General features: G+C 50.8%; 1 protein-coding gene across 2 annotated transcripts in view; it reads left to right on the top strand.

The window, feature by feature from the left end:
• Acan (aggrecan) overlaps window positions 1-23,830 on the top strand; it is a 59,581-nt gene that overhangs the window by 21,349 nt on the left and 14,402 nt on the right. For both annotated transcript variants that reach the window (XM_052712039.1, XM_052712038.1), the window contains exons 2-12: window positions 3,539-3,615; window positions 5,857-6,240; window positions 7,671-7,845; window positions 9,470-9,597; window positions 11,035-11,328; window positions 12,667-13,071; window positions 14,197-14,371; window positions 14,793-14,920; window positions 16,071-16,364; window positions 18,230-18,445; window positions 19,431-23,246. In XM_052712039.1, coding sequence (XP_052567999.1) covers window positions 3,546-3,615; window positions 5,857-6,240; window positions 7,671-7,845; window positions 9,470-9,597; window positions 11,035-11,328; window positions 12,667-13,071; window positions 14,197-14,371; window positions 14,793-14,920; window positions 16,071-16,364; window positions 18,230-18,445; window positions 19,431-23,246 — 6,085 coding nt within the window. In that variant the 5' untranslated portion in view covers window positions 3,539-3,545. The remainder of the gene's footprint in view (window positions 1-3,538; window positions 3,616-5,856; window positions 6,241-7,670; window positions 7,846-9,469; window positions 9,598-11,034; window positions 11,329-12,666; window positions 13,072-14,196; window positions 14,372-14,792; window positions 14,921-16,070; window positions 16,365-18,229; window positions 18,446-19,430; window positions 23,247-23,830) is intronic.

The raw sequence follows: 23,830 nt of genomic DNA, 5'->3' as shown, positions 1-23,830 counted from the left end.
GCTGCCCACTCTACACCGACCCCCCTTCCTCCCCCTCTCCTTCTCATTCCTTCACATTTCCTGGTCTCAGCCAGGGAGAAAAACAGAGCAAGCCCAAGCCCCACAGAGCACCACTGCATCCCAGACAATGTCCAGCTTGTTCGGGAAGCGAGAGAAGAAACACAACTCCGAAACATACACGAAACTTCCAAGTGAAGGGCGCTCTGAGGGAAGAACAGGCTAGCTTTGTGTCTGGGTCTGGGCTAAAGGTCCCTCTACAAACACACCTCAGGCTGATCTTCCCTGACCCCCCAGGAAACCATTTCTCAGCCCTGACTGGTCAACTGACCTTGAACAAGAGCCCCCCTCTCCAACTCAGTGTTCCCTCAAAGTACCTCAGACCTGGGGTATGAGATGTTTTTTAAAGTTAGTCTCTAAGTCAGAAAATCCCTCAAGAGAAGCAAGGGGCCATTTCTCAGCACGATGGAACTTTCCAGGCTCCCTACAGAACAGGGGTGATGTGCCTCTCTCTAAGCCCTCAGCCACACAGAAGGGCCTTTCATTTCTCCGGTAATAGATACATATGGCATGGGTAAAGAATGGTTGGTCGCCGGGCGGTGGTGGCGCACGCCTTTAATCCCAGCACTCGGGAGGCAGAGCCAGGCGGATCTCTGTGAGTTCGAGGCCAGCCTGGACTACCAAGTGAGTTCCAGGAGAGGTGCAAAGCTACACAGAGAAACCCTGTCTCGAAAAACCAAAAAAAAAAAAAAAAAAAAAAAAAAAAAGAATGGTTGGTCAAAAAATCCAGGGCCCAGACTCTCCCTCCCCAGGCAGTATGGAATGGGAATGCCAGGGTCTCCCTCCTCACACACACACAACCTTGGAGCTCCTAAGGATGCTCACTCCCCTGATCCCTGTGCTGGCCTAGCCCAGTCTACCATGACTAAGCAGAGAGCGACACCTGCTGGGCTGTCAGGCTCTGACAGAGCTGAGGTTGAGGTGTGGAGGCCAGGGGTACTGCCTCCACGAAGGATGCTCTGTGTGGCTGAGGCTCCACGTATCCTTTAGTTCCCTCGGCCCCATCCCCAAGTCTTCCTTCCTTCTTCTTAGACCGAAAGTAAATGCTGATGTCACTGAACATGGGGCACGGGGTCACACAGTGCATGTCTCAGAAGGTGAGTGTGACATGGTTGTGGACCCTCCAAGGCAGTGGTACCATGACGCCCGCCCGAACCATCTTTACAAGCTGGCTGAAGACCACTGTTCCAGTTGGTAGCTTGAGAAGGTCCGTTATGTTAGCTGGCTGGAGTTGGGGTTACCTACGGTGCAGGGGAGACCCTTAAGTGGTGTTTGCAACCAATCTGTGTACGTAAACGACAGCTGACCAGCTGGTGACAATCAGGAAAGATTGACTTTCCCATTCACACGCAGCTGCATTTGGTCCAGAAGAGGACCACGGGAGTCCTGGGTTCTCACTTCCTGGTGTTAGGTGCTCATCTCACAGCCTGCTTAAGGGCTGTGATTTGTCAGAAAAACACACACACACACACACACACACACACACACACACACACACACACACACACACATATTACACAACACTGACTAGAATCAGGAAGACAGCCCTAGTTAACCAGAGATGCCAGGCAGTGGTGGCACACACCTTTAATCCCAGCACTTGGGAGGAGGAACATTAGGAGTTCAAAGCCACCCAGGGCTACATGAGATTGAATCAGTCTAAAAGAGAAACAGAGCTGGGCAGTGGTGGCACCTGCCTTTAATCCCAGCACTAGGGAGGTGGAGACAGGTATATAAGGCGGGTGGAGACAGGATCACAGCCCCCCTTTCAGTCTGAGATTTCGTAGAGGCACGAACTCTGTGGTGGCTGCTGCTCTGCTTCTCTGATCTTTCAGCTTTCACCCCCGATATCTGACCCCAGGTTTTCATTGGTAAGACTAATTAGGATCACGCTTCAAGCCAGGGCCTTGAATCTTGCCTAAAACCACATGATCCTTGCTAAAATATACACAGTTCCTGGATTGGAAGTGGGTGGCACACCCAGATTCCATCAGGGAAGCTGCATACTTTGTCATTTCTCTGCATCCGGAGGGCTGTACTAGGGTTCTCGAAAGGAATGACTCTCTCTCCCCTCTACTTCCTTCCTTCCCTCCCTCCCTCTCTCTCCCTCCCCTTCTCTTTCCCCTCCCTCCTCTCCTCTCCCCATCTCTTACTCCACCATCTTCATTCCCCTCCTCCCTCCATCCCCTCGCCTCCCCCTCCTGTGTCTTTAGTGTACTTGAACATGTCTAGGGGATAGAGTTCAAACACTCATCATGGCTGTTGCTGCGTGCATGTTTGCATATGTGCATGTGTGTGTTGATGGGTATCGAGCATGCTAGGAAAACACTTGAGCACTGAACCACATCCTAGCCCTTTACATGGCTTCTTGATGAGATTAAGAGACACAGTGAATGCTAAGTGTCTGAGGCTGCTGAGTGAGTCCATGGTGGACTGTTTTAATGATATGTTTCTTGTAAGTAGTAACAGATGCCAAAACAATAACACAAAGTGTAGTGGAGGAAATACATTGTAACAGCCATTTATTGTCATTTCCAGGTGTTATGTACCATATGCATAATTATATTCCCCACACTTTTGTACTGGTATGAGTGACATGCAGTGAATCTGTTTGTACCAGCGTCATTACAAACAGGTGAGAAATGTGTTGCACTGGGACATTGCAGGGTCACTAGGCCATAGGGAGTTTTCACCTCCACTATAAACTTATTGTTATATATGTGCTCCACCATTGACCAAATTGTCATTCTATACCATTCCATTTTCAGCAGAAGACATGCCCTTGCGTGACTGTGTGTCAGAGGGAGGGGGAGGGGGAGAGAAAGAAAGAAAGAAAGAAAGAAAGGAAGAAAGGGAATAAGGACAATGTAAGTGGAAGCTGTGGTCCCCAGAGCTGCAGAGAGACTAGTAAGGAGGCCCAGGGGAGCTGGCTGTCATCTTCAGTTTGAAGCTCCACGTGTTCAAGTCCCAGAAAAAGCTTAGGCTCCAGGTCAAGTCCAAAGGGAGGAAAAACCAGCTGGAAGGCCACCAGGGAAGAAGTCTCTCTCCCTCAGGAGAGGGTCCTTTTCCGTTCAAGCCTTCAGGCGGTTGCCTGTGACCTACCCACACTGCAGAGGGGAGGGCCATCTCAGTCTACAGATTCCAGTTTCTATGAGAAGCTGTGAGAACAGTGAGAACAGTAGCCCCTGAGCATCTGTGGTCCACCTGGCACCTATCACTAGCTCTCACAGGAATTCATTAGGATGAGTCTCCACTGGCTAGAAGATGGGAGGACCAACGTACCGGTCACCTTTGAATTAAGCTAAGAAACGACTGAAGGTTCCTGAGGCAAGGATTCTTGGAGGAAACACCCCAGCAACCCACTGCACCCTCTGGTTGTGCGACGTGATTTCAGAGCCTTGGGGCATGGATTCTATCATGTTCTCTCTTCCACCTCGATGTGCCTTACCTGTCCAAATAACACCTCTGCTCCCTCCTCCAGGTGAACTATGACCACTTTACTATTGGTCTTTGTGACTCTGAGGGTCATCGCGGCAGTGATCTCAGAAGAAATTCCAGGTGAGAACAACTCCAGGCATGGCTTCCTTACTCAGTGGTGGGCGAGTGCTGGGCTCTGAGTATAGGACACAACTTTGTTCCCGGACACAGTCCCCCCCCTCCCCCTTCTTTTGGCCTCTCCCTGGCCCCGCCCCTTTCTAGCTGCAGTGGGAAGGGCACCCACACACGGGCACATAAACCCAGAGCCTGGCCTACAAGCATCCACAGGTGCCCTCTAGCAAGGACAGTTGCTGGGCCTCCTTCACAGAACCCTCTCCTTGGGGGATCTCATTCAGAACTGCTGCACAGTGAGAATGGGGTAGAGAGAAGCCACGGAGAACAAGAGAAAGGCAGTCAGGGAGCATCAAAGAGGAGGGAAGAACCTGAGGAACACAGGTGAAAAGTCTGGTCTTCCCTCTAGAAGCGAGGGCACAGCCCTGCTGTAAGCCCCCCACCCCTGGCTCAAGGGAAGGGTGAGGAACTCGACACCTGGTGTGGAGATCTGGAATCCCAGGGCTAAACATGTTTGTGAGACCTCCCTCACAGTGCGGGGGACAAGAGGAGACTTGGTCCCTCTTCCTCCCACCCACCCACTGTATCCCAATGCAAAACTCAAGGACTTCAGGGTCGTGGTAAAAAGATTTCCATGGTCAAATGGAAAGACACATAATATTTTATTCAGTCACTTATTTGGCCTGATTCACAGTTTTTGAATATGTAGATGTGGGCAGTAGCTGGACCTCCATTGGTGCTCAGGGACCCACGAATCTCCAGACGCTGGCTGTCACCCAGGGACATGTGTCCACATCAGCAAGATGGTCCACTGAGAGGGATAGTTGGGAGCTTTAACAACCACCAAGTTGGACTCAATGGTGGCCTCCAGCTATTCCCAGAGACCACCACTGCAGAGTCAAGCTGTGGCTGGTAGCATCAGGGCTGGGCAGCAATGGAGGTGTTTGCGGAAGGATGGTGGGGTCCGTCCAGACATCGAAAGGTCCAGGCTGGACTCCAGACATTCCTGCCTCACCCCCTCACCCTGTCCTTACCCTGCCATGTATTCACCAGCCACATCCATCTTAAACATTTTTATTTCAACACATAGGGTGCCCTGAAAGGAAGGGTTCTGTACATTTAAGACCTTCCATGAAAGGTGCTGTGTGGAAGACTGTTTCTCTCTCATTCCAACAGGATTTGGGAAACACCGCATCTTCTCTATTGACACACTTCATAATTTCTATGTTGTCTAGTCCTACCCAGTCAGATTCCCAGATGTGACTCTACAGACAAAAAAAAAAAAAACACAAAAGTCTGGCCTGTTCTTTCCCCATCTCCTCGCCCTTTACCTCAAAAGCTTTGTCCTCCTACAAGGTCCAGCTGAAACCCAAAGCAGACCTCGCAGGGTGGGATGGATACATCTTTGAAATTCTGTATCTCAAATTTAACGATTGTGTAGACTTTTGTATGCCCCTTGATAATTATTACACCCCGTGTTTTGGATGGTTCTTGCCTCTGTGAGAAAATGTCTCAGGAAACAGCTTGCTTGTGGCAAGACAGAAATATTATGCCTGAAGGTACAGTGGAAGAGAGTTGTCCACCTCCTGGCTGCCTGGAAGCAGAGAGATAGACAGGCAGACAGACAGACAGACAGACCGACAGAGACAGAGACACACAGAGAAGGGGGGCAGTGAAAAGGATGTGCCTTTCAAATTCACACCTCCAGTGATCCATTGCCCTCCAATGAGGCCCCACATCCCAATTCAGCTCTGAACCGACCGATGGATGAATTCATTGATGAGGCTGGCATCCTTATTATCCAATCACCTCTCAATAACACTGCCAAACTTCCTACACATGGACCTTTTGTGGGGAACTCATCATATCCAAAATAAATACCCCAATAATTTTTTTTCTAAAATCTCAGAATCAAACATGTCACTACCCTAAGAACAGGAGTCCTGTTTATCTATGGTTTGGCACCCCCGAGGTGTCTGTAGTTTGAGGTCTTGGCTGTGATGTCTCTCCCATGCTCCTTTGGAACCCTTTTCTGGCTCTATGGTTTGTCTTAAGGAGCAGACACCAGAGACCTTGAAGGATGCTGATCTGGAGAGAGTGTTGTGAGGCTTCCTGGAAGTCCCCAGGCTCCCCCATGGTGGGCAGATTGGGATTGGGTCCTCTCAGATGGCTGCATTTCCAGGACCTCTGGGTGGCTTGTGGTCTCAATTATCCTAACATGTCTGTTGTCTTCCCACCCTTCCCTGACAGACCATGACAACTCACTGAGCGTGAGCATCCCTCAACCATCCCCACTGAAGGTCCTCCTAGGGACTTCCCTCACCATCCCCTGCTACTTCATCGACCCCATGCATCCTGTGACCACTGCGCCCTCCACTGCCCCCCTTGCCCCAAGAATCAAGTGGAGCCGCGTTTCCAAGGAGAAAGAGGTCGTACTGTTGGTGGCCACTGAAGGACAGGTTCGAGTCAACAGCATCTACCAAGACAAGGTGTCATTACCCAACTATCCAGCCATCCCCAGTGATGCCACCTTGGAGATCCAGAACCTTCGCTCCAATGACTCTGGGATCTATCGCTGTGAGGTGATGCATGGCATTGAGGACAGCGAAGCCACCCTGGAGGTCATAGTAAAAGGTAAAGGCCTCCCATGCGGATGCCATGTTGTCTGTAGAAAGAGTTGGAATGATATCCTCACCAGTGTGGACCTTGGTGGCTAGCTTTCCTGCTTAGCCCCTCTATATACCCATTTTTATTCTTGGCTTCCTCTGATGTGGAGCTGACAATGCTATGCTCTGTGGGGTTGGAATGCTGGGGCAGAGCACATAAATGCATCCTGGCATTGGCAGTTAGTGTTTGCCAACAATCCTTGACTTGTTGGGTTTATCAGCTTTTCTTGTTGCTGTGGTCAAATACCCGACAGGAATCAGCTTGGGGGAGTAAGGAGTTATTTTACCTCACAGTTTGAGGAGGTACAATCCACCATGGTGGGGACTATACGGCAGTGTGAGTGTGCAGCAGCTCATCATACTGCTTCAAAAGTCAGGAAGCAGAAAGATGAATCCAAGTGCTCAGCTTGCTCCCTTTCTCCTTCTTCTTTTTTATATTCACTCTGAGACCCCAGACCATGGAACGGTACCCCCTACAGTCAGGGTGGGTCTTTCCTCTTCAGTTAATCCTCGCAGACATACCCAGAGGGGTGTGCCCTACAACATGTGGGCCTTGTAAGTGTGCCCACTCTGCACCTAAGTGGATGAATCAAATACCACGTCTGATGTGACCCTAGAAATGAATGAGAGTGGCTTCTGAGCATATCATCCAGGCATCTCCTCCTCCTCCACCACCCCTGTATTCTCAGCTTCAGAGGCTAAAGAAATGGCTGAAGACTCACTCCCTGGTCTCCCTTCTCTCTAAGAGAACTCATTAGGATGTCCTTGATCTACCGGGGACATGGAACTCTCAGTGTCTCCTTCTCTGGGAAAAGAAAAAAGAAAAAGAGGGTCCTGGAGTGGCAAAAAAATTACCAAGAGACAGCTTTTGCCTTAGTTCAAAGAACTTTCTTATTGTCAGAATTACGATAGGTGTTCTAGAGGCAATGCCTTGTGAGGAGGTGGTACGCACCCTGTTAAGGTGGTTGGGTGAGATGGGGTAGGATGGAGAGGAGAGGAGAGGGGGGTTCCAGCAAGAGCAAAAGAACCACGTGCAACTTCAGCAGCTGAGGAGTTGTTGAAAGCTGATGGTTGACCACACTCCAGGGGATGGCCCCACACCCATGAGTATACAGGCCACAAAAGGTGGACTCCGTGGGACGGGTGGATGGAATATTGGGGGTAAAGCTGGAAGGAGTTAGGGAGAGGATTTTGGATAAATGTGATCAAAATACATTGTTTGAATGTATGAAATTCCCCAAGAATTAATAAAATATTATAATAAAGAAGTCAGAGAAGGAAACCATGTCAGCCTGGACCAGAGCTGTCCAGGGTCGCTTTGATTCTTGCCACTGTTTCTCTAGCTCTTCGGGAACCAGAGCTCACACCTCACCCCGCTCCGGTCTGTGTGTCCCCCAGGTATCGTGTTCCACTACAGAGCCATCTCCACACGCTACACGCTGGACTTTGACCGAGCACAGCGGGCCTGCCTGCAGAACAGCGCCATCATCGCCACACCTGAGCAGCTGCAGGCTGCCTATGAGGACGGCTTCCACCAGTGCGATGCGGGCTGGCTGGCTGACCAGACCGTCAGGTGAGACCCCCGTCCCCAGAAGAAGAACCGTCAGAGCTGAGGTCCGGGTATCAGAGGCCTAGCAGAATGGGGCAGGCGATGGTGTGGGACACGGACCAGTACTTAGCTAACATGAACATGACCCTATGGCCAGTCTAGGTTAGGGATCGGGGTCCAGCCTTGTCAACATCCTAGGTCACCATTATTCTCTCTCCCAGGAGAAATAATACCAACAGCCTTGTTCTGAACTTCACTACTCTCTTGACCCATTTTTTTTCTGTTGCCGGTGTTTCTTTACTTCCGGTTTGTTTGTCCGTCTTTAACTTGAGAGTTTTATTTATTTTTGTATATTTATATATATATATATATATTTATTTATTTATTTGTGTCCCTTTTTGTAAGACAAGACATACGTAAATCAAGCAACTAGATGCGTCTTTTTCTGAGTGAGTCCTGGGAGCCACATGGCAAGGCAGTGCAGATAGAGGCCTACTTCAAGGACCCCAGAAGAGTGTTCCGAGCTTGCAAAGACAGACTGCCCACCCCATGTGCATCACAGTGCTAGCTCCAAAGCCAACATATAAGGCCTCAGGAAGACAGCTTTGCAAGATTTGGCAGGCCGGGGGATCTTAGGTCACAAGGCCATATAGCACTGTTATGGTTTCATCTCTGATCAAAAGCAACTTGGGGAGGAAAAGGTTCATTTCAGCTTCTTCTAGGTCAGGTTCCATCATTGAGGTAAGTGAGGGCCAAAACATAGAGGAGTGTTGCTTGTGACTCACTGGCTCACCCACAGACCCATGCTCAGTTAGTTTTCTTACACATCCCAGGCTCACCTGTCTAGGGATGGTGCCACCCATGGTAGGCTGGGCTCTCCTGCACTAATCATAGATCGAGACAACCTCTCACAGACATGGCCACAGGGTAATCTGGGCATCCCCTCAACTGAGACTTCTCCAGACGATTCTAGGCTGTGTCAAGTTGACAGCTGAAGCTAACTGGAACAAACCACCAAAATCAGTAAATAAAAAAGTATTGATACGTGAGACAACCATCTAATATGTCAACAGTTCACATACTGGCCTCAGAAAGAGCTGGACTCAAATCCCAGCACTGGAATTTGGAAGCTGTGTGACTTTGAACAAGTCAATTAATATTTCTTGACCTTAGTTTAAGTGTACAATAGAGTCCAGCTCTTGCCTCACTTAGTGACTTAAGACTCAATGGTACAAAGTGGGCACCTTGGCCAAATCCAACCCAACGCATCCTTAGTTTCTATAATAAAGTTGTGTTGAAACACAGCCATGCCCCCTTGGTTACATGCTGTGTGTAGCTGCTCCATGCTGCTCGTGAAAGTGCTCACCACAGAGGCCTATGGTTTACAAACCCCACAAGACTCTGGCCTTTTACATGAAAGGTGTCTGGCCCCAGAGAGAGAGTGTTTGGTGTCAAGAATACGCAATAACAGGGGCTGTCTCAGCGGTAAGAAGCATTGAGATTGGAGGGGCAGCCGGCGTTCCGAGAAGACTTGGACTGAGGTAGCATCACGCCTTTGTTTCCACCTATGAAGGTGAAGGCTACAAGAACAGTGACCTTGGGCTTCCTCTGTTTCCAGTGTCACACTTCCTTGCTGGCTTCCCAACAGGTACCCCATCCACACTCCTCGGGAAGGCTGCTATGGAGACAAGGATGAGTTTCCTGGAGTGAGAACCTACGGCATCCGAGACACCAATGAGACCTATGATGTGTACTGCTTCGCTGAGGAGATGGAGGGTGAGGCTACACCTCCCATTAGGAGAAAGCCAGCTCCCTTCAAGATGCGTTTTCCTTCCACATCACCATGCTCACATTTGGAATAGCTACACAAGGCCTCCTCTGGGCCAGGGCCCTCGCTCTGTCCCCTCCTGCCACGAAGAGAGATGGTCTCTTGCTGGGATCCTCACTATCCACTTTGGAGGGGTCTCAGTGGCCACAGGCATCTGCAAACCATCTGGTACTCCCACCCAACTCCACGTTCCAACGTCCTCTGGGACTGTGCCTCTTACCCAGAACCTCAGTGTCTCTGGCCAACCCAGCCCTGCCTTAAGGTCCATGTTGTCATCAAAGCCAGGCTCAGGACTGGAGTGTAGCTCAGTGGCAGACCCCGGGCTCCATTTCTTACTCAAGAGGGACACCCTAGGCCACTCTGAGTTGGACACCACAGACACATAGTTTCCAGGAAACACTTTTCCCAGCCCCTCTCTCTCCACTTTCCTGCCCCCAGCTTGAAGTCCTATGTCAGGCCTTTGGATAGGATGTTTGGAGGAGAAACCTAGACCATTTCTCTCTTTTATAAGGGTACTAATTTTGAACATAGTGTTACCCTGACATGTAGATGACACCCCTCTCCCATCTGCACCCATTTATCACTCTGGACATCCCCCACACTCTCTGAACATGCCTCCCAGAGCTCCCAAGCTCCTCCAGCTGGGAGAAAAGTTGGTGGGGACATACCCCAACCTTCTTACCACCTTCCAGTTCTCATCTCAGGAGCCAAACCCTCTACTAAGTAACAAGCTTTTGTGCTCCCATGTTTGACTAACCCAAGACAAATATAACAGTTGGTCTGAACTGCCACTGAACAAGGATACCTGGAATGAGTGATCAGATACCCCCCACCCACCCACACACCCCCCAACACAGCATTCTCAAACAACTTTGGCAGTTTTTAGGAAATCTTGTTTAAAAGCTAGCAGACCTAAAATTATCTATAATGGCCTCTTTGGGTACTATTGGCCCTGGTTTGGAAGCCAGTACTCTAAGGGGTCAAAGGTGAGGCCTGCTTTTCTAATCAGAATTTGAATTGGGGATGGTTTCCTAGAAATGGGCGGCGCCTGTGTTAACAGAAAGCTCCCCTAGTGGTGGGAGGATGAACAGCAATTACCCGGGCCACAGGTGATTCTGATTTCACGGTTGCTCCACCCCTTGCTCTTTTGGCTGCTTTTCTGTTGGGGATGGGGTGGGGAGGACCTTGTTAGGAGATTGATGTCATCCTACCCAAAAGTCCAGAAAGGAATGGAGACTGGGGCGTGACAGACAAGCTGTGAGATCCTAATGTGGGACCACGGGGAAAAAAGCATAAACCGCCGATAAAACATGCGTACCTCTTGGGGACACAGGCTGGGTGGGATGGGTGTGAAACCCTAACCCAGTGTGGTGTGTCCTTCACAGGCGAGGTCTTTTATGCCACATCCCCGGAGAAGTTCACCTTCCAGGAGGCAGCCAATGAGTGCCGGAGGCTGGGGGCGCGGCTGGCCACCACAGGCCAGCTCTACCTGGCCTGGCAAGGCGGGATGGACATGTGCAGCGCCGGCTGGCTGGCCGACCGCAGCGTGCGCTACCCCATCTCCAAGGCTCGGCCCAACTGTGGAGGCAACCTCCTGGGTGTGAGGACTGTCTATCTGCACGCCAACCAGACAGGCTATCCTGACCCCTCATCCCGCTATGACGCCATCTGTTACACAGGTGGGACTGGGGCTGAAGGTGGGGAGGGGGTTCTACCGCCACAGCAGGTCCCAATAAGATCTTGGGAAGGTACCACTGAGTTCCTGAACCGCGCATTTTTATCATCTCCCTCCCCGTTTTCACTGGTTCTTAAAGCAGAGACGGTGGAGGCCACCGTGTATCCAGCCCTGTCTCATTGGATCCCCACAGAACAGCGTTTAAAGCCTATGTTCAAAGAGCCGCAGTTTTCTGGGTTTGATTCCCAGCTCTTCCCCTTTGCTGCACAAAGCTGGCGAAGTCAACACCCTGAACCCCTCTGATAGAGAGGAGGTGGGCCTGTTAGCAGGCAGGAGCCCGCTGGTACCTTCCCTTTTAATCTGGGTGCACCTAAACAAAGTGTTTCTGTAAGAGTAAGGGAAAGCTCTCTGACTTCATTTGGAAAAATTAGAACAAATTTTTTAAGTAAGTTTTTATCATCTATTTAACACACCATAACTGATCCCTAATTCTTGGAGGAGAAAATGAACAGCATAAGTTAGGTAAACGCATTGCATACACGTTACAATATGATTGTTGACAATACAGGGGCAGCTCATTTCTTATTTCACTTCTACAGCCTGATCGTATGTGAAGAGGGACCCCCTCTTTCCCAAAAGCCTCTATCCACTCTTTGGAAGTACCACCCTCATGCACACTCTCTTTTTTAATAACCCCCTTGTGTCTGCCAGCGCCTCATCCGTCCAGGACTCTGAGGCAGGCCGTTCGCCAACAACAGCGCTTGCACAGCTCACCTCTGCAAGACTCAGGAGTCCCCTTTATCGCTGGTTCACATCGTCCCATTAGACACGCATGGGGGGGGGGGCGACGTGGTGGCTGGTGGGGAGGTGGAAATGGGAACTGATTTGATTTGATACGCAGTGAGCTGGCTGATCAATATACCATGAGCATCTCAGCGTGTCTACCAAGTCGACCAACCTCAGGCTTTTATTAATAATTTAACTGCAACTATACTGAATACGTGCAGGGTTTTTCCTGCCATTGTCCCCCAAACAGTACACTGCATCAGCTATTGAAATAGCACTTTCTACTGTGTGAGGAATTAGAAGCAACCAAAAGCTGGCGTAAGAGTCCAGCAGTGGTGCAGAGGTTATATAAGGGACTCTCGCATTCTGTGGGAGGTTCTGGAACCACCCTGAGGGTATGGAGGAGCCACGTCACTCAGATACCTAGGGCCTTTGTGGTGGGCAGGGCCAGGTGCCTGGATCCAGCCAAACGGGAGGAAGTCAGGCACATTCGGCTCTGTCTCCTCGCAACAGTCCCACGCTGAGCACTAACGCCTGTCTTTGCATCCTGTCCCAGGGGAAGACTTTGTAGACATCCCAGAAAACTTCTTCGGGATGGGCGGTGAAGACGACATCACCATCCAGACAGTGACCTGGCCAGACCTGGAGCTGCCCCTGCCCCGAAATATCACTGAGGGAGAAGTCCGGGGCAATGTGATCCTCACCGCAAAGCCCATCTTCGACCTGTCCCCCACTATCTCAGAGCCGGAGGAGGCCCTCACAGTTATCCCTGATGTGAGGGCCACAGCCTTCCCTGAGGCTGAGGAGAGAACTGAAGGGGCCACCAGGCCCTGGGGCTTTCCTGAGGAAAGCACACGTGGACTGGACTCTGCCACGGCCTTCACCAGTGAGGACCTGGTGGTACAAGTGACCCTCGGGCCAGGTGCAGCTGAAGTCCCTGGCCAGCCCCGCTTGCTGGGGGGTAAGTACACTCCCGGGGGACAGGCAGGGCAGTTAGGTCCACTCTTTGACTACAAATCACTGATTCCAAATGAAGTCACCTGGGGAAACCAAAGTGTATATCAAACAGATGACAGCGCCCCGTGGCTCAAAACAAACCAGACCCACTTGAATACCACTGCTCTGGATGACCCCATGGCCTTGCCTGGCCTTGTCCTCCCACCAGGATTAAAAATCAACAGCGTTTAGTGAGCAGGCTGAATACAGCTGTTCTGAGGTAGCCTGTAAACTAAGAATGCCTCCACATTCCTAAATAATTGAGGAAAGGGGGTCAAAAGGAGAAAGCTATTTGGTGATACGTGAAAATTATCTAAGTTTCAAATGTCAGTGCCCACAAATAAAGATTAGATCAAAGCCACAGCCACTCTTTAAGACTTTGTCTGTGGCTAATTCAGGGCAGTTGTGGCTGAGTTGAGCAATTTGTCACAGAAATCACAGGGCCCACAAAGCCTATTCTAGAAACAAGGTGTGATGGTACATATCTTTAATCCCAGCACAGAAGACTGAGGCAGGAGAGCTGTGAGTTCAAGACCAGTCTGGTTTATATAGCAAGACTCTTTCTCAAGAAGAAGGAGGAGGAGGAGGAAGAGGAGGAGGAGGGGGGAAGGAGGAGGAGGAGGAGGAGGAGGAGAGGGGAAGGAGGAGGGGGAGGAGGAGGAGGAGGAGGAGGAAGAGGAGGAGGAAAAGGGAGAATAGGGAGAAGAAGAGCCCGATATAGTTATCTGGTTCTTTCTGGAAAACACTTGCAACCCTTGGGCTAGGTAGATGGTGTTCTCTGTACTCAGGAAATATCTCGAGGGGTGGGGATATCAATCAGTACAGAGCCCAGCTGATCATGAATGCAAATCTACAAACAGAAAGAACATTCTGGTGTAGTCTCCATAAAGGGCCTTGATGGTGTCCCCACCTGGGATAGACAGATGGACCCTGCCATCTCCCATGACACTCACGGCATCACCAAGTAGAACTTCGGGTGGAATTGTCCAGCTCTATCCATTATGTCTAAATGGAGGGGCCAAACTTCGAACAAGCCCCACGAGCATCAATCTTAACCTCTGTTTCTTTCTCCCCTCTCCTTGCCACCCAGGAGTTGTATTCCACTATCGCCCGGGCTCCACCAGATACTCTCTGACATTCGAGGAGGCACAGCAGGCCTGCATGCAGACCGGGGCGGTCATGGCCTCACCCGAGCAGCTCCAGGCTGCCTATGAGGCAGGCTATGAGCAGTGTGATGCTGGCTGGCTGCAGGACCAGACTGTCAGGTAAAGGACAAGCTTACCATTCCCAGCCCCCACCAAGAAGCCCCCAGCCTGATACAACATCCAGCAGGATGCCCCCGCCCCGCGTTTTGTAGGTTAATGAACTCACTGGTGATTGCATTGTTCCCTAAATTCCACACACGCCCCTAGGCCAAGGCATGTTCTGAAAGATGGTGGCAGGAACTAGGCTCTACCAAGTTCTTAGTCATTTCCCTTCAAGAAACAAACAGAAGAAGCCCCTGGAGACCCTCTCCAAGCACCTCCATATCCTGCAGCTTGACAGAGTGCCTGCCCTCTTGTGTAGAAGACTCTCTTCTGAAGTCTGTCAGATGCTCAAGAGAGTTGATACAAACACATGACCCAAGATGTGCCTTTCCTATCCCCAGGACGGGCCCTCACCCCCGCTTCCCCTCCTCTTTCACAGATACCCCATTGTGAGCCCTCGGACCCCATGTGTGGGTGACAAGGACAGCAGCCCCGGGGTCAGGACCTACGGCGTGCGCCCGTCATCAGAGACCTATGATGTCTACTGCTACGTGGACAAGCTTGAGGGTACGGGCTGTATTACCACATTCCCATCTCCAGACCCGCAGGGACTAGGGGAGAGTCACGAAAGGGATAGAATTGCCACCACACACCCAGGCCTGCTCCCACATGGCTTTCCAGGTGGAAGAGGCCCACCCACCCCTCATTTCTTTCAATTCAAGCACCTTCTCCCCACCAAAGGCTCATATGATGTCCCCCTCACATTGTAGTAGGACATTGATCATTCAGAAGGCCTTGCATTCGGTGGCTGATTTGATTGATTTCTAATAAATAAATGTTAGACACACCTTCTGCCTTATAGAGTCCCGATGCCCATGAACAAACCTGAGGCTGTGAGAATTCCTGTAGCCCCAAACCGCTTCAACTCTCTATAACTCAACACTGCTCAAGCTCATTCAACAACACACCTCCATGAATGTCACCAAATTGCTTCTCCACTGAACTCAATTTGAAAATTGCCAGTGTTCTAGAAAAGTGTAAACATGGCCACTCTGCCTCTGTAGGCCTCAGTTCCCCCATCTGTAAAACACTCCTGCTTTATACCCACATTCGAGGTTTTTCTGAATATTGAGACATGTAAAAAGTGCCTGGTATAAACAAAGGCTGGGTAGATGTGAGCTCCCTAACCCAGATAGGGCCCTGGGTGATATGTGGGTGCTGAGACCCCAGAGGAATGTGAGTCAGGTCCACGGTAGTCACTGAGCTCCATGGGGGATCAGGGAGCTAAGAGCACTTGGGATTTGGGTAGCCAGCTGGGGCACCTCTATTTGTCAAAGGAAGGGTACCTAGGTATGATTGGAGAGCCTAAATAAGGAAGGGTAGAAGCCAGGTCCCCAAAGACTGACTAGCTCCCCCCAGCTCAACTGTGACTTTTTTTTTTTTTTTAGCAAGGGATGTCCCAAATCCCAGGAAATTCCCACTCATCACAAAGTGGAGCCCCTGGTCTCTATTGCCCAGGATCCCAAGAGATCTAAGGGGTGTGGCCTTGGGGGTGTGCCTGAGTGGGGCTGGGACCTATAGGAGTGTGTGCTATAGGTGGGTGATCAGGCCTGGTGAGCAGGGTAGGGGTGCCAGGAGTTCTGTCCCAGGGCAGTAGGAACAGGATTCTTCTGATGACGCATTTGAACCATCACACTGCCATTGTCTCTGTCCCCAGGGGAAGTGTTCTTCGCCACACGCCTCGAGCAGTTCACCTTCCAGGAAGCGCAGGCCTTCTGTGAAGCCCAAAATGCCACCTTGGCCTCCACTGGCCAGCTCTACGCTGCCTGGAGCCGTGGCCTGGACAAGTGCTATGCTGGCTGGCTGGCAGATGGCAGCCTCCGATACCCCATCGTCACCCCTCGGCCTGCCTGCGGTGGGGACAAACCGGGCGTGAGAACTGTCTACCTCTACCCCAACCAGACCGGCCTCCCAGACCCATTGTCCAGGCACCATGCCTTCTGCTTCCGAGGTACTGTAGTCACCCCGTCTGCCTGGAAGGACTTCCTTACCGTGTCCTCTATAAATAGTGGCAAAATGGTCCCTACTTCAAAGAAAAGTTGCATACAAATATTAATTGGGGTAGTGTATGCAGAAACACTCCATATGTGTTTATATACAATGTTACATATTGTTTTAATTTGTATATTCTTGTCAAGTTCTCATCTTGTAAATACTTTTGTAATGAGTTAATCAAATAATCCTGGCGTCCTTCTTCAAGCACTGGCCACCTACATGCTTAATTGACACATTGTATAGGCACTACCACTGTAGTATCAGCCATCTTTACCAGTTAGACAGTCGAGAGTGAGATGCTAGGCTCTGATTGGTTGAATTCTCACAGCATCCATATAGGGTAATGATGCACCCACCAGAATGGAGATTGGAGGCTACCTGTTTTCAGCATAACACATCAAAGCTGCGTGTCCTTATAACTTCTTGTGAATCTAGAATTACTTTAACTTTTCAAGATTTATTTTTACCAATTTTTAATTGTGTGCTTGGAGAGTGGGTACATGCACGTGAGGGCAAGTGCCCTTGGAAGCCAGAGGCATCAAATATCCCTGGAGGTGGAGTGCAGATAGTTGTGAGCTGCTGTCATGGGTCCTGGGAGCCAAACTCAGGTCCTCTGCAAGAGGAATACACACTCTTAACCACTGAACCAGCCCTCCAGAATTGTTTTTAGCTAATGGGGGAAAAACTGATGGCCTCCAACTTTCCCGGACTTCTAGGGACACTTTTTACACTTTTTAACTTTCTTTCTTTCTTTCTTTCTTTCTTTCTTTCTTTCTTTCTTGCTTGCTTGCTTGCTTGCTTGCTTTATTTATTTATTTATTTATTCACTCATTCATTCATTTATTCATTTATTTATATTTTGAGAAAGGGTCTCATATTGCCAAAGTTGGCCTTGAACTCCTGATCCTCCTGCCTCAACTTCCTTTTGCCCCTGTCCCAGACTAGGTCTTTACAGTGGGCAACAGAGGTCAAGCCAGTAAACCCTCCCAGTAAATTTCCAACCGTAACTTCCACCGCCCATCCTAGACCTTCAGGGGACTCAAAGATCTTTTTTGTTTGCTTATTTGTCTGTTTGTTTTAAGACGGGGTCTCGTTATGTAGCCTTGGCTGACCTGGAACTTGCTGTGTAGACCAGGCTAGCCTTGAACTCATGGAGATCTGCCTGCCTCTGCCTCCCGAGTGCTGAGATTAAAGGTGTGTGCCACCATGCCAGGCTTTAAGCCTCTCATCACCCTGCAGAGAAGTTCTGGTTCCTTATTGACCTCCTCCAGGTCAGGGGCTCCCTCCAGTCAGAAGTTACCCTGACCACTGCCAATGCCATGACAGCTGTGTGGAATTTAAAGATGAGCCTCTCATTTAGGGAACTGGCACACTCAGAACCTAGCTCTGCCTTCGAGGTGGGCAGTATCATGTTAGATCTTGAACAGAAAGATTAGCCCTGGTACTTCTAAGCCATTGACCTTGGGCGAGTCACATAACAAGTCCCCACGTGTTAGATGAATCTCTTCTTTATTGAGGTAAAACGTGTTTATAAGCATAAAGGTTTTATTTGGGTCCAGCATATACAATGGACTGTAGAGAGCAACATCCCAGACCACTCAGTCCTAAGCTGCTGGGGACAGAGGATACACCGTGGCATTATACAATAGATACAAATGGCAAACAGCTATCCTGCTGACTTAGAGGTTGGAGTGGGTCAGCAAGGCTCTTTGTACTGGCCAGGTGTCCCTCAGGACCTCCCCTTGCTTCTCTGGTCCTGAAGGGCAGGGTGGAAATGGGCTCCTGTCAAAGGCAGGACCTCACCTCCCACATCTCCTTCAGGTGTGTCAGTGGTGACCTCTCCAGGACAAGAAGAAGGTGGCATTCCCACATCACCCTCCGACATAGAGGACTGGATCGTCACTCAGGTGGGGCCTGGTGTGGAGGCTGTCCCATTGGAGACGGAGACAGCAGCAGGGCCAGATTTCACCACTGAATCAGAAAAACAGACTGAATGGGAACCAGCCTACACCCCAGTGGGTACATCCCCACTGCCAGGTGGGTAGCTGGGCTCTGGAGCGTGCCCTGAAGCCATGCACACTAAACCCACACACCTGCCTGATATGGAATGCCCAGATGAAGGTGGAAGTCTGGTGAGCGGCCTTGAATTCACTAGAGAGCCCAGGCAGGTCTTGAACTTGGAATTCTCCTGACTCATCATCCTAAATAGCCTGGATTACAGGTCTGCACTACCAAGCCCAGATATAAGCTGTTTTGAAAATACCAACAAAAACAAGGCAGGGTTGGGGGTAATGTAACCATATTTTAAATGGTGAGGGTGTTTTGTTTTTCTTCTTTACTTTTCAGATCCATTTTAATAAAAGGCACCTCAGCTTGAGAATTAAGGCATGTTTATAAACAGCACCCCCTGGCCCTCCTAACCTGGAGATGGGTTCTCTCCCTCCAACAGCACCAGCGTCGTTGGGAGGGCTTAGGAAAACAGTCCCTAATCTTAGACACCCTGCTTCTCTATCAGCAGAGAGCTGGGGTGGGGGCCCAGAATTTGCTTGTTGACCAAGACCCCAGGAGACACTGAGGATGAAAACTATGAGTTAGATATAAGAGATAATATGGAAACACTTGAAGGGGGAACTTGGTTCTCTCCCGTGGTGGCCCCCACGTCCAGTGGGTAGTAGAGAAGGTGGCCCTTTGAGTCCCCAAAAAGTAGAGTCCATATAGCCTGTGGCCCTGAGGTGTAGCAGGAGCTTCCCAGTCCGCTCTCCTCCTTATATCCACCCATCTGCCCTTCCTTTTCTCTTCCCTTCCTTCCTCCATCTTTCTCTGTCTCTTTTTCCTTCCTTCCTCTCTCCCCTTCCTGCCTCCTTTACCAGAGTACTTCAATAAACCCCTTAGCAGTCATCTGGCATGTGTGCTCCTGAAAGACATTTTCTGTGGGCGGGAGGGAGTTCAGATCACGTATGACTTTGACACGGAGCAGAGTTCGCCATTCCACGATTCACCTTGGCTGCCTTCTTTCCTCCAGGGATCCCTCCCACGTGGCTTCCCACCATCTCAGCAGCAGAGGATCACACTGAAATCCCCTCTGCCTCAGAAGTGCCTTCCACCTCAGAGGAGCCACATACAACATCACTTACGCCGCCAAGTGGGACGGAGCTGCCCGGCTCTGGGGAGGCATCAGGGCCACATGGCATCAGTGGTGACTTCACAGGCAGTGGAGAAGCTTCAGGACACCTTGACTCCAGTGGGCAGCCATCACGGGGCGGTGAAAGTGGACTTCCCTCTGGTGACCTCGACTCCAGTGGCCTCAGCCCCACAGTGAGCTCAGGCCTGCCTGTAGAAAGTGGACTGGCCTCAGGGGATGGAGAAGGAGTGGCATGGTCCCACACTCCCACAGTTGGCAAGCTGCCCTCTGGAGGTGAGGACCTAGAAGGCTCTGCCTCTGGAGACCTTAGCGGGTTGCCTTCTGGAAGGGAAACAATAGAAACTTCTGCTTCTGGAGCAGAAGATATCAGTGGGCTTCCTTCTGGAGGAGATGGTCCAGAAACTTCTACCTCTAGAGTAGAGGATGTCGGCAGGATTCCTTCTGGAGAAGGTCTAGAAACTTCTACCTCTAGAGTAGAGGATGTCAGCAGGCTTCCTTCTGGAGAAGGTCTAGAAACTTCTACCTCTGGAGTAGAGGATGTCAGTGGGCTTCCTTCTGGAGGAGATGGTCTAGAAACTTCTACCTCTGGAGTAGAGGATGTCAGTGGGATTCCTATTGGAAGAGAAGGTCTAGAAACTTCTACCTCTGGAATTGAGGATGTCAGTGGAATTCCTACTGAAAGAGAAGGTCTAGAGACATCTGCCTCTGGAGTAGAGGACCTCAGTGGACTTCCTTCTGGAGAAGAAGGTCCAGAAACATCTACCTCTGGAATAGAGGACATCAGTGTACTTCCTACTGGAGGAGAAAATCTAGAAACTTCTGCTTCTGGAGTGGGAGATCTGAGTGGACTTTCCTCAGGAGGAGAAAGTCTAGAAACATCTGCTTCAGGTACAGAGGACGTCACCCAGCTTCCTACTGAAAGAGAAGGTCTAGAGACCTCTGCTTCTGGAGTAGAGGACATCAATGTGCTTCCTACTGGAAGAGAAAGTCTAGAAACTTCTGCCTCTGGCGTAGAGGATGTTAGTGGACTTCCTTCTGGAACAGGAGGTCTAGAAACTTCTGCCTCTGGCATAGAGGACTTTACTGTGCTCCCTACTGAAGCAGAAGTTCTAGAAACTTCTGCCTCTGGAGTAGAGGATGTTAGTGGACTTCCTTCCGGAACAGGAGGTCTAGAGCCTTCTGCCTCTGGCATAGAGGACATTAGTCTGCTCCCTACTGAAGCAGAAGGTCTAGAAACTTCCACCTCTGGAGGCTATGTCAGTGGGATTCCTTCTGGTGGAGATGCTATAGAAACCTCTGCTTCTGGAGTAGAGGGTGTGAGTGGACTTCCTTCTGGAGGTGATGGTTTAGAAACTTCTGCCTCTGGAGTGGAGGATCTTGGTCTTTCTACCAGGGAAGGTCTGGAGATTTCTGCTTCCGGAGAAGGTGTTACTGATTCTCCTTCTGGAAGAGAGGATCTAGAGCCCTCTGTTTCTGGGGTGGGTGATGACCTCAGTGGACTTCCTTCTGGAAAAGAAGGCCTAGAAACCTCGGCTTCTGGAGCTGAGGACCTTGGTGGGTTGCCTTCTGGAAAAGAAGATTTGGTAGGTTCTGCTTCTGGAGCCCTGGACTTTGATAAGGTTCCTTCCGGAACTCTAGGAAGTGGCCAAACTCCAGAAACAAGTGGCCTTCCCTCTGGATTTAGTGGTGAGTATTCTGGAGTGGACGTTGGAAGTGGCCCATCCTCTGGCCTGCCTGACTTCAGTGGACTTCCGTCTGGGTTCCCAACTGTCTCCCTAGTGGACAGTACCTTAGTGGAAGTGGTCACAGCCACCACTGCCGGTGAACTGGAAGGAAGGGGAACCATTGGCATCAGTGGTTCAGGAGAAGTATCAGGGCTGCCCCTCAGTGGGTTGGACAGTAGTGGGGACATTAGTGGTCTCCCTTCAGGAACTGAACTCAGTGGCCAAGCATCTGGGGCTCCTGGAGTTAGTGGAGAAACATCTGGATTTTTTGATGCTAGTGGACAGCCATTTGGGTCTCCTGACATCAGTGGGGGAACATCTGGGATTACTGAAGTCAGTGGGCAGCCATCAGGGATTCCTGACACCAGTGGGACCTCTGAAGTGACTGAGCTTAGCGGACTGTCCTCTGGACAACCAGATGTCAGTGAAGAAGGCTCTGGAGCTCTCTTTGGCAGTGGCCAGACCTCTGGTATAACTTCCGTGAGTGGAGAAACTTCTGGGCTTCCAGATCTCAGTGGGCAGCCCTCAGGGTTGCCGGTGTTCAGCGGAACAACACCCAGAACCCCAGACCTAGCTTCTGGCACCATGAGTGGTAGTGGGGACTCTTCTGGCATCACATTCGTGGACACTAGCCTTGTCGAAGTGACCCCTACCACATTTAAAGAAGAAGAAGGCTTAGGATCTGTGGAACTCAGCGGCCTCCCTTCAGGGGAGATGGATCTGTCCGGCACATCTGCGACGGTGGATATCAGTGGACAATCATCTGGAACAATTGATTCCAGTGGATTCACATCCCCAGCTCCAGAATTCAGTGGCCTCCCAAGCGGAGTAGCTGAGGTCAGTGGAGAATTCTCTGGAGCTGAGGCTGGCAGCAGCTTGCCCTCCGGAGCATATGCTGGCCATGACCTTGCCTCGGCTTTCCCTACTGTGTCTCTTGTAGACAGAACTTTGGTGGAATCTATAACCCAGGCTCCCACGGCTCAAGAAGCTGGAGAAGGGCCTTCGGGCATTTTGGAACTCAGTGGTACCCATTCTGGAACACCAGACATGTCTGGGGACCTTTCTGGGTCTTCGGACCTAAGCACACTGCAGTCTGGGCTGGTGGAACCCAGCACAGAGCCTCCGAGCTCTCCGTATGTCAGTGGGGACTTTTCTAGCAGCACTGATGTAAGTGGAGAATCCGTGGTTGCCACAGCTGGCAGTGGGGAAGCCTCGGGGCTTCCGGAAGTCACTTTAATCACTTCAGAGTTAGTGGAGGGTGTGACTGAACCAACCGTTTCCCAGGAACTTGGCCAAGGCCCTTCTGTGACATATACTCCCGGGCTCTTTGATGCCAGTGGGGAAGCCTCAGCGTCTGAGGACCTTGGCGGAGCTGTGACAAACTTCCCTGGGTCTGGGGTAGAAGCATCAGTCCCAGAAGCCAGCAGTGAGTCCTCCTTGGCTTACCCTGAGGCTGGAGTGGGAGCCTCTGTTGCCCCCGAGGCCAGCAGTAAACTGTCTGGGTTCCCAGATCTGCTTGAAATCACCTCTGCTTCTTCCCACGAAGCAGATCTGGAGGTGACAACCTCAGGCACGGAAGTGAGCAGCACCTCATGGACCTTTCAGGAAGGCACCGGGGAGGGGTCTGCTGCTCTGGAAGTGAGTGGAAAATCTACCACTACCTCCAGTGTGGACACAGACACTTCGGGCATACCTTCTGCCATTCCCGTGGCTTCCGGAGACAGGACCGAAGTCAGTGGAGAATGGTCTGATCACACCTCAGAGCAGAATGCTGCCATCAGCACCACTCTCCCAGAGTACGAGCAGGCCCAGCCTACCCAGAGCCCTGCAGAGACACATCAAGAGATCGAATCCCCGATCCCCTCATACTCAGGAGAGGAGACCCAAACAGCAGAAACAACCATATCCCTGACAGACGGCCCCAGCCCCTCCTCTCCAGAAGGGTCAGGGGAAGCAGAGTCAACAGCGGCAGGTATGTTTGGGGTTGTTTTCCCTTTCACTGTGTGGGGTGCGAGCAAGTGTGATCCAGAAGGAGGTGTGATATGGTAGCTTTAAAGTTCAAAGGTCAGCTGGGCTGTGTCAGAGAATACTCTAAACCTCTCTGAGCCTTATCCATGAAGCCAGAATGGTACCAGAGAATACTAAACAGCATAGAGCTGTGAACAAAGCAAGCCCTGAGCTTTGTGCTGTACTCACAGCGTGAACTTGGGGAGATGAGAGGCTTACTTCCGTTGGGGTTAGCTCACGTGAGCATTCATGTGTGGGCTCCCCCGTCCGTGCTTGGCACAGGGAGACAGTACCTATTTAGGTAGTGATAGAAAGTATGTTCCCATAGCTGTCCCCAAGTGAGTGTGACATGACGGACTACGTCTGCTAGTGGCGTTTATGTCCAAATATGTATTTTGTGTGGGGCTAAAGCCTGCCCTATCTCAGGGCTCTGTCCTGACTTTAAACTCTATGTCCCCACCCCACCCCAGTCCACTAGGACCGCCCTGTGCTGTTCCTACGCGTCCCCTCACCCTCTCCCAGGCACCAAGCTCCAGAAGCTCTAGACTG

The sequence above is a fragment of the Peromyscus californicus genome, unplaced genomic scaffold (genome assembly GCF_007827085.1).
Source record: "Peromyscus californicus insignis strain IS unplaced genomic scaffold, ASM782708v3 Scaffold_4__1_contigs__length_199733344, whole genome shotgun sequence".
Classification (NCBI taxonomy): Eukaryota; Metazoa; Chordata; class Mammalia; order Rodentia; family Cricetidae; genus Peromyscus; species Peromyscus californicus.
Note: the sequence above shows the minus strand (reverse complement) of the source record. Positions and strands in the feature narration are given on the sequence as shown.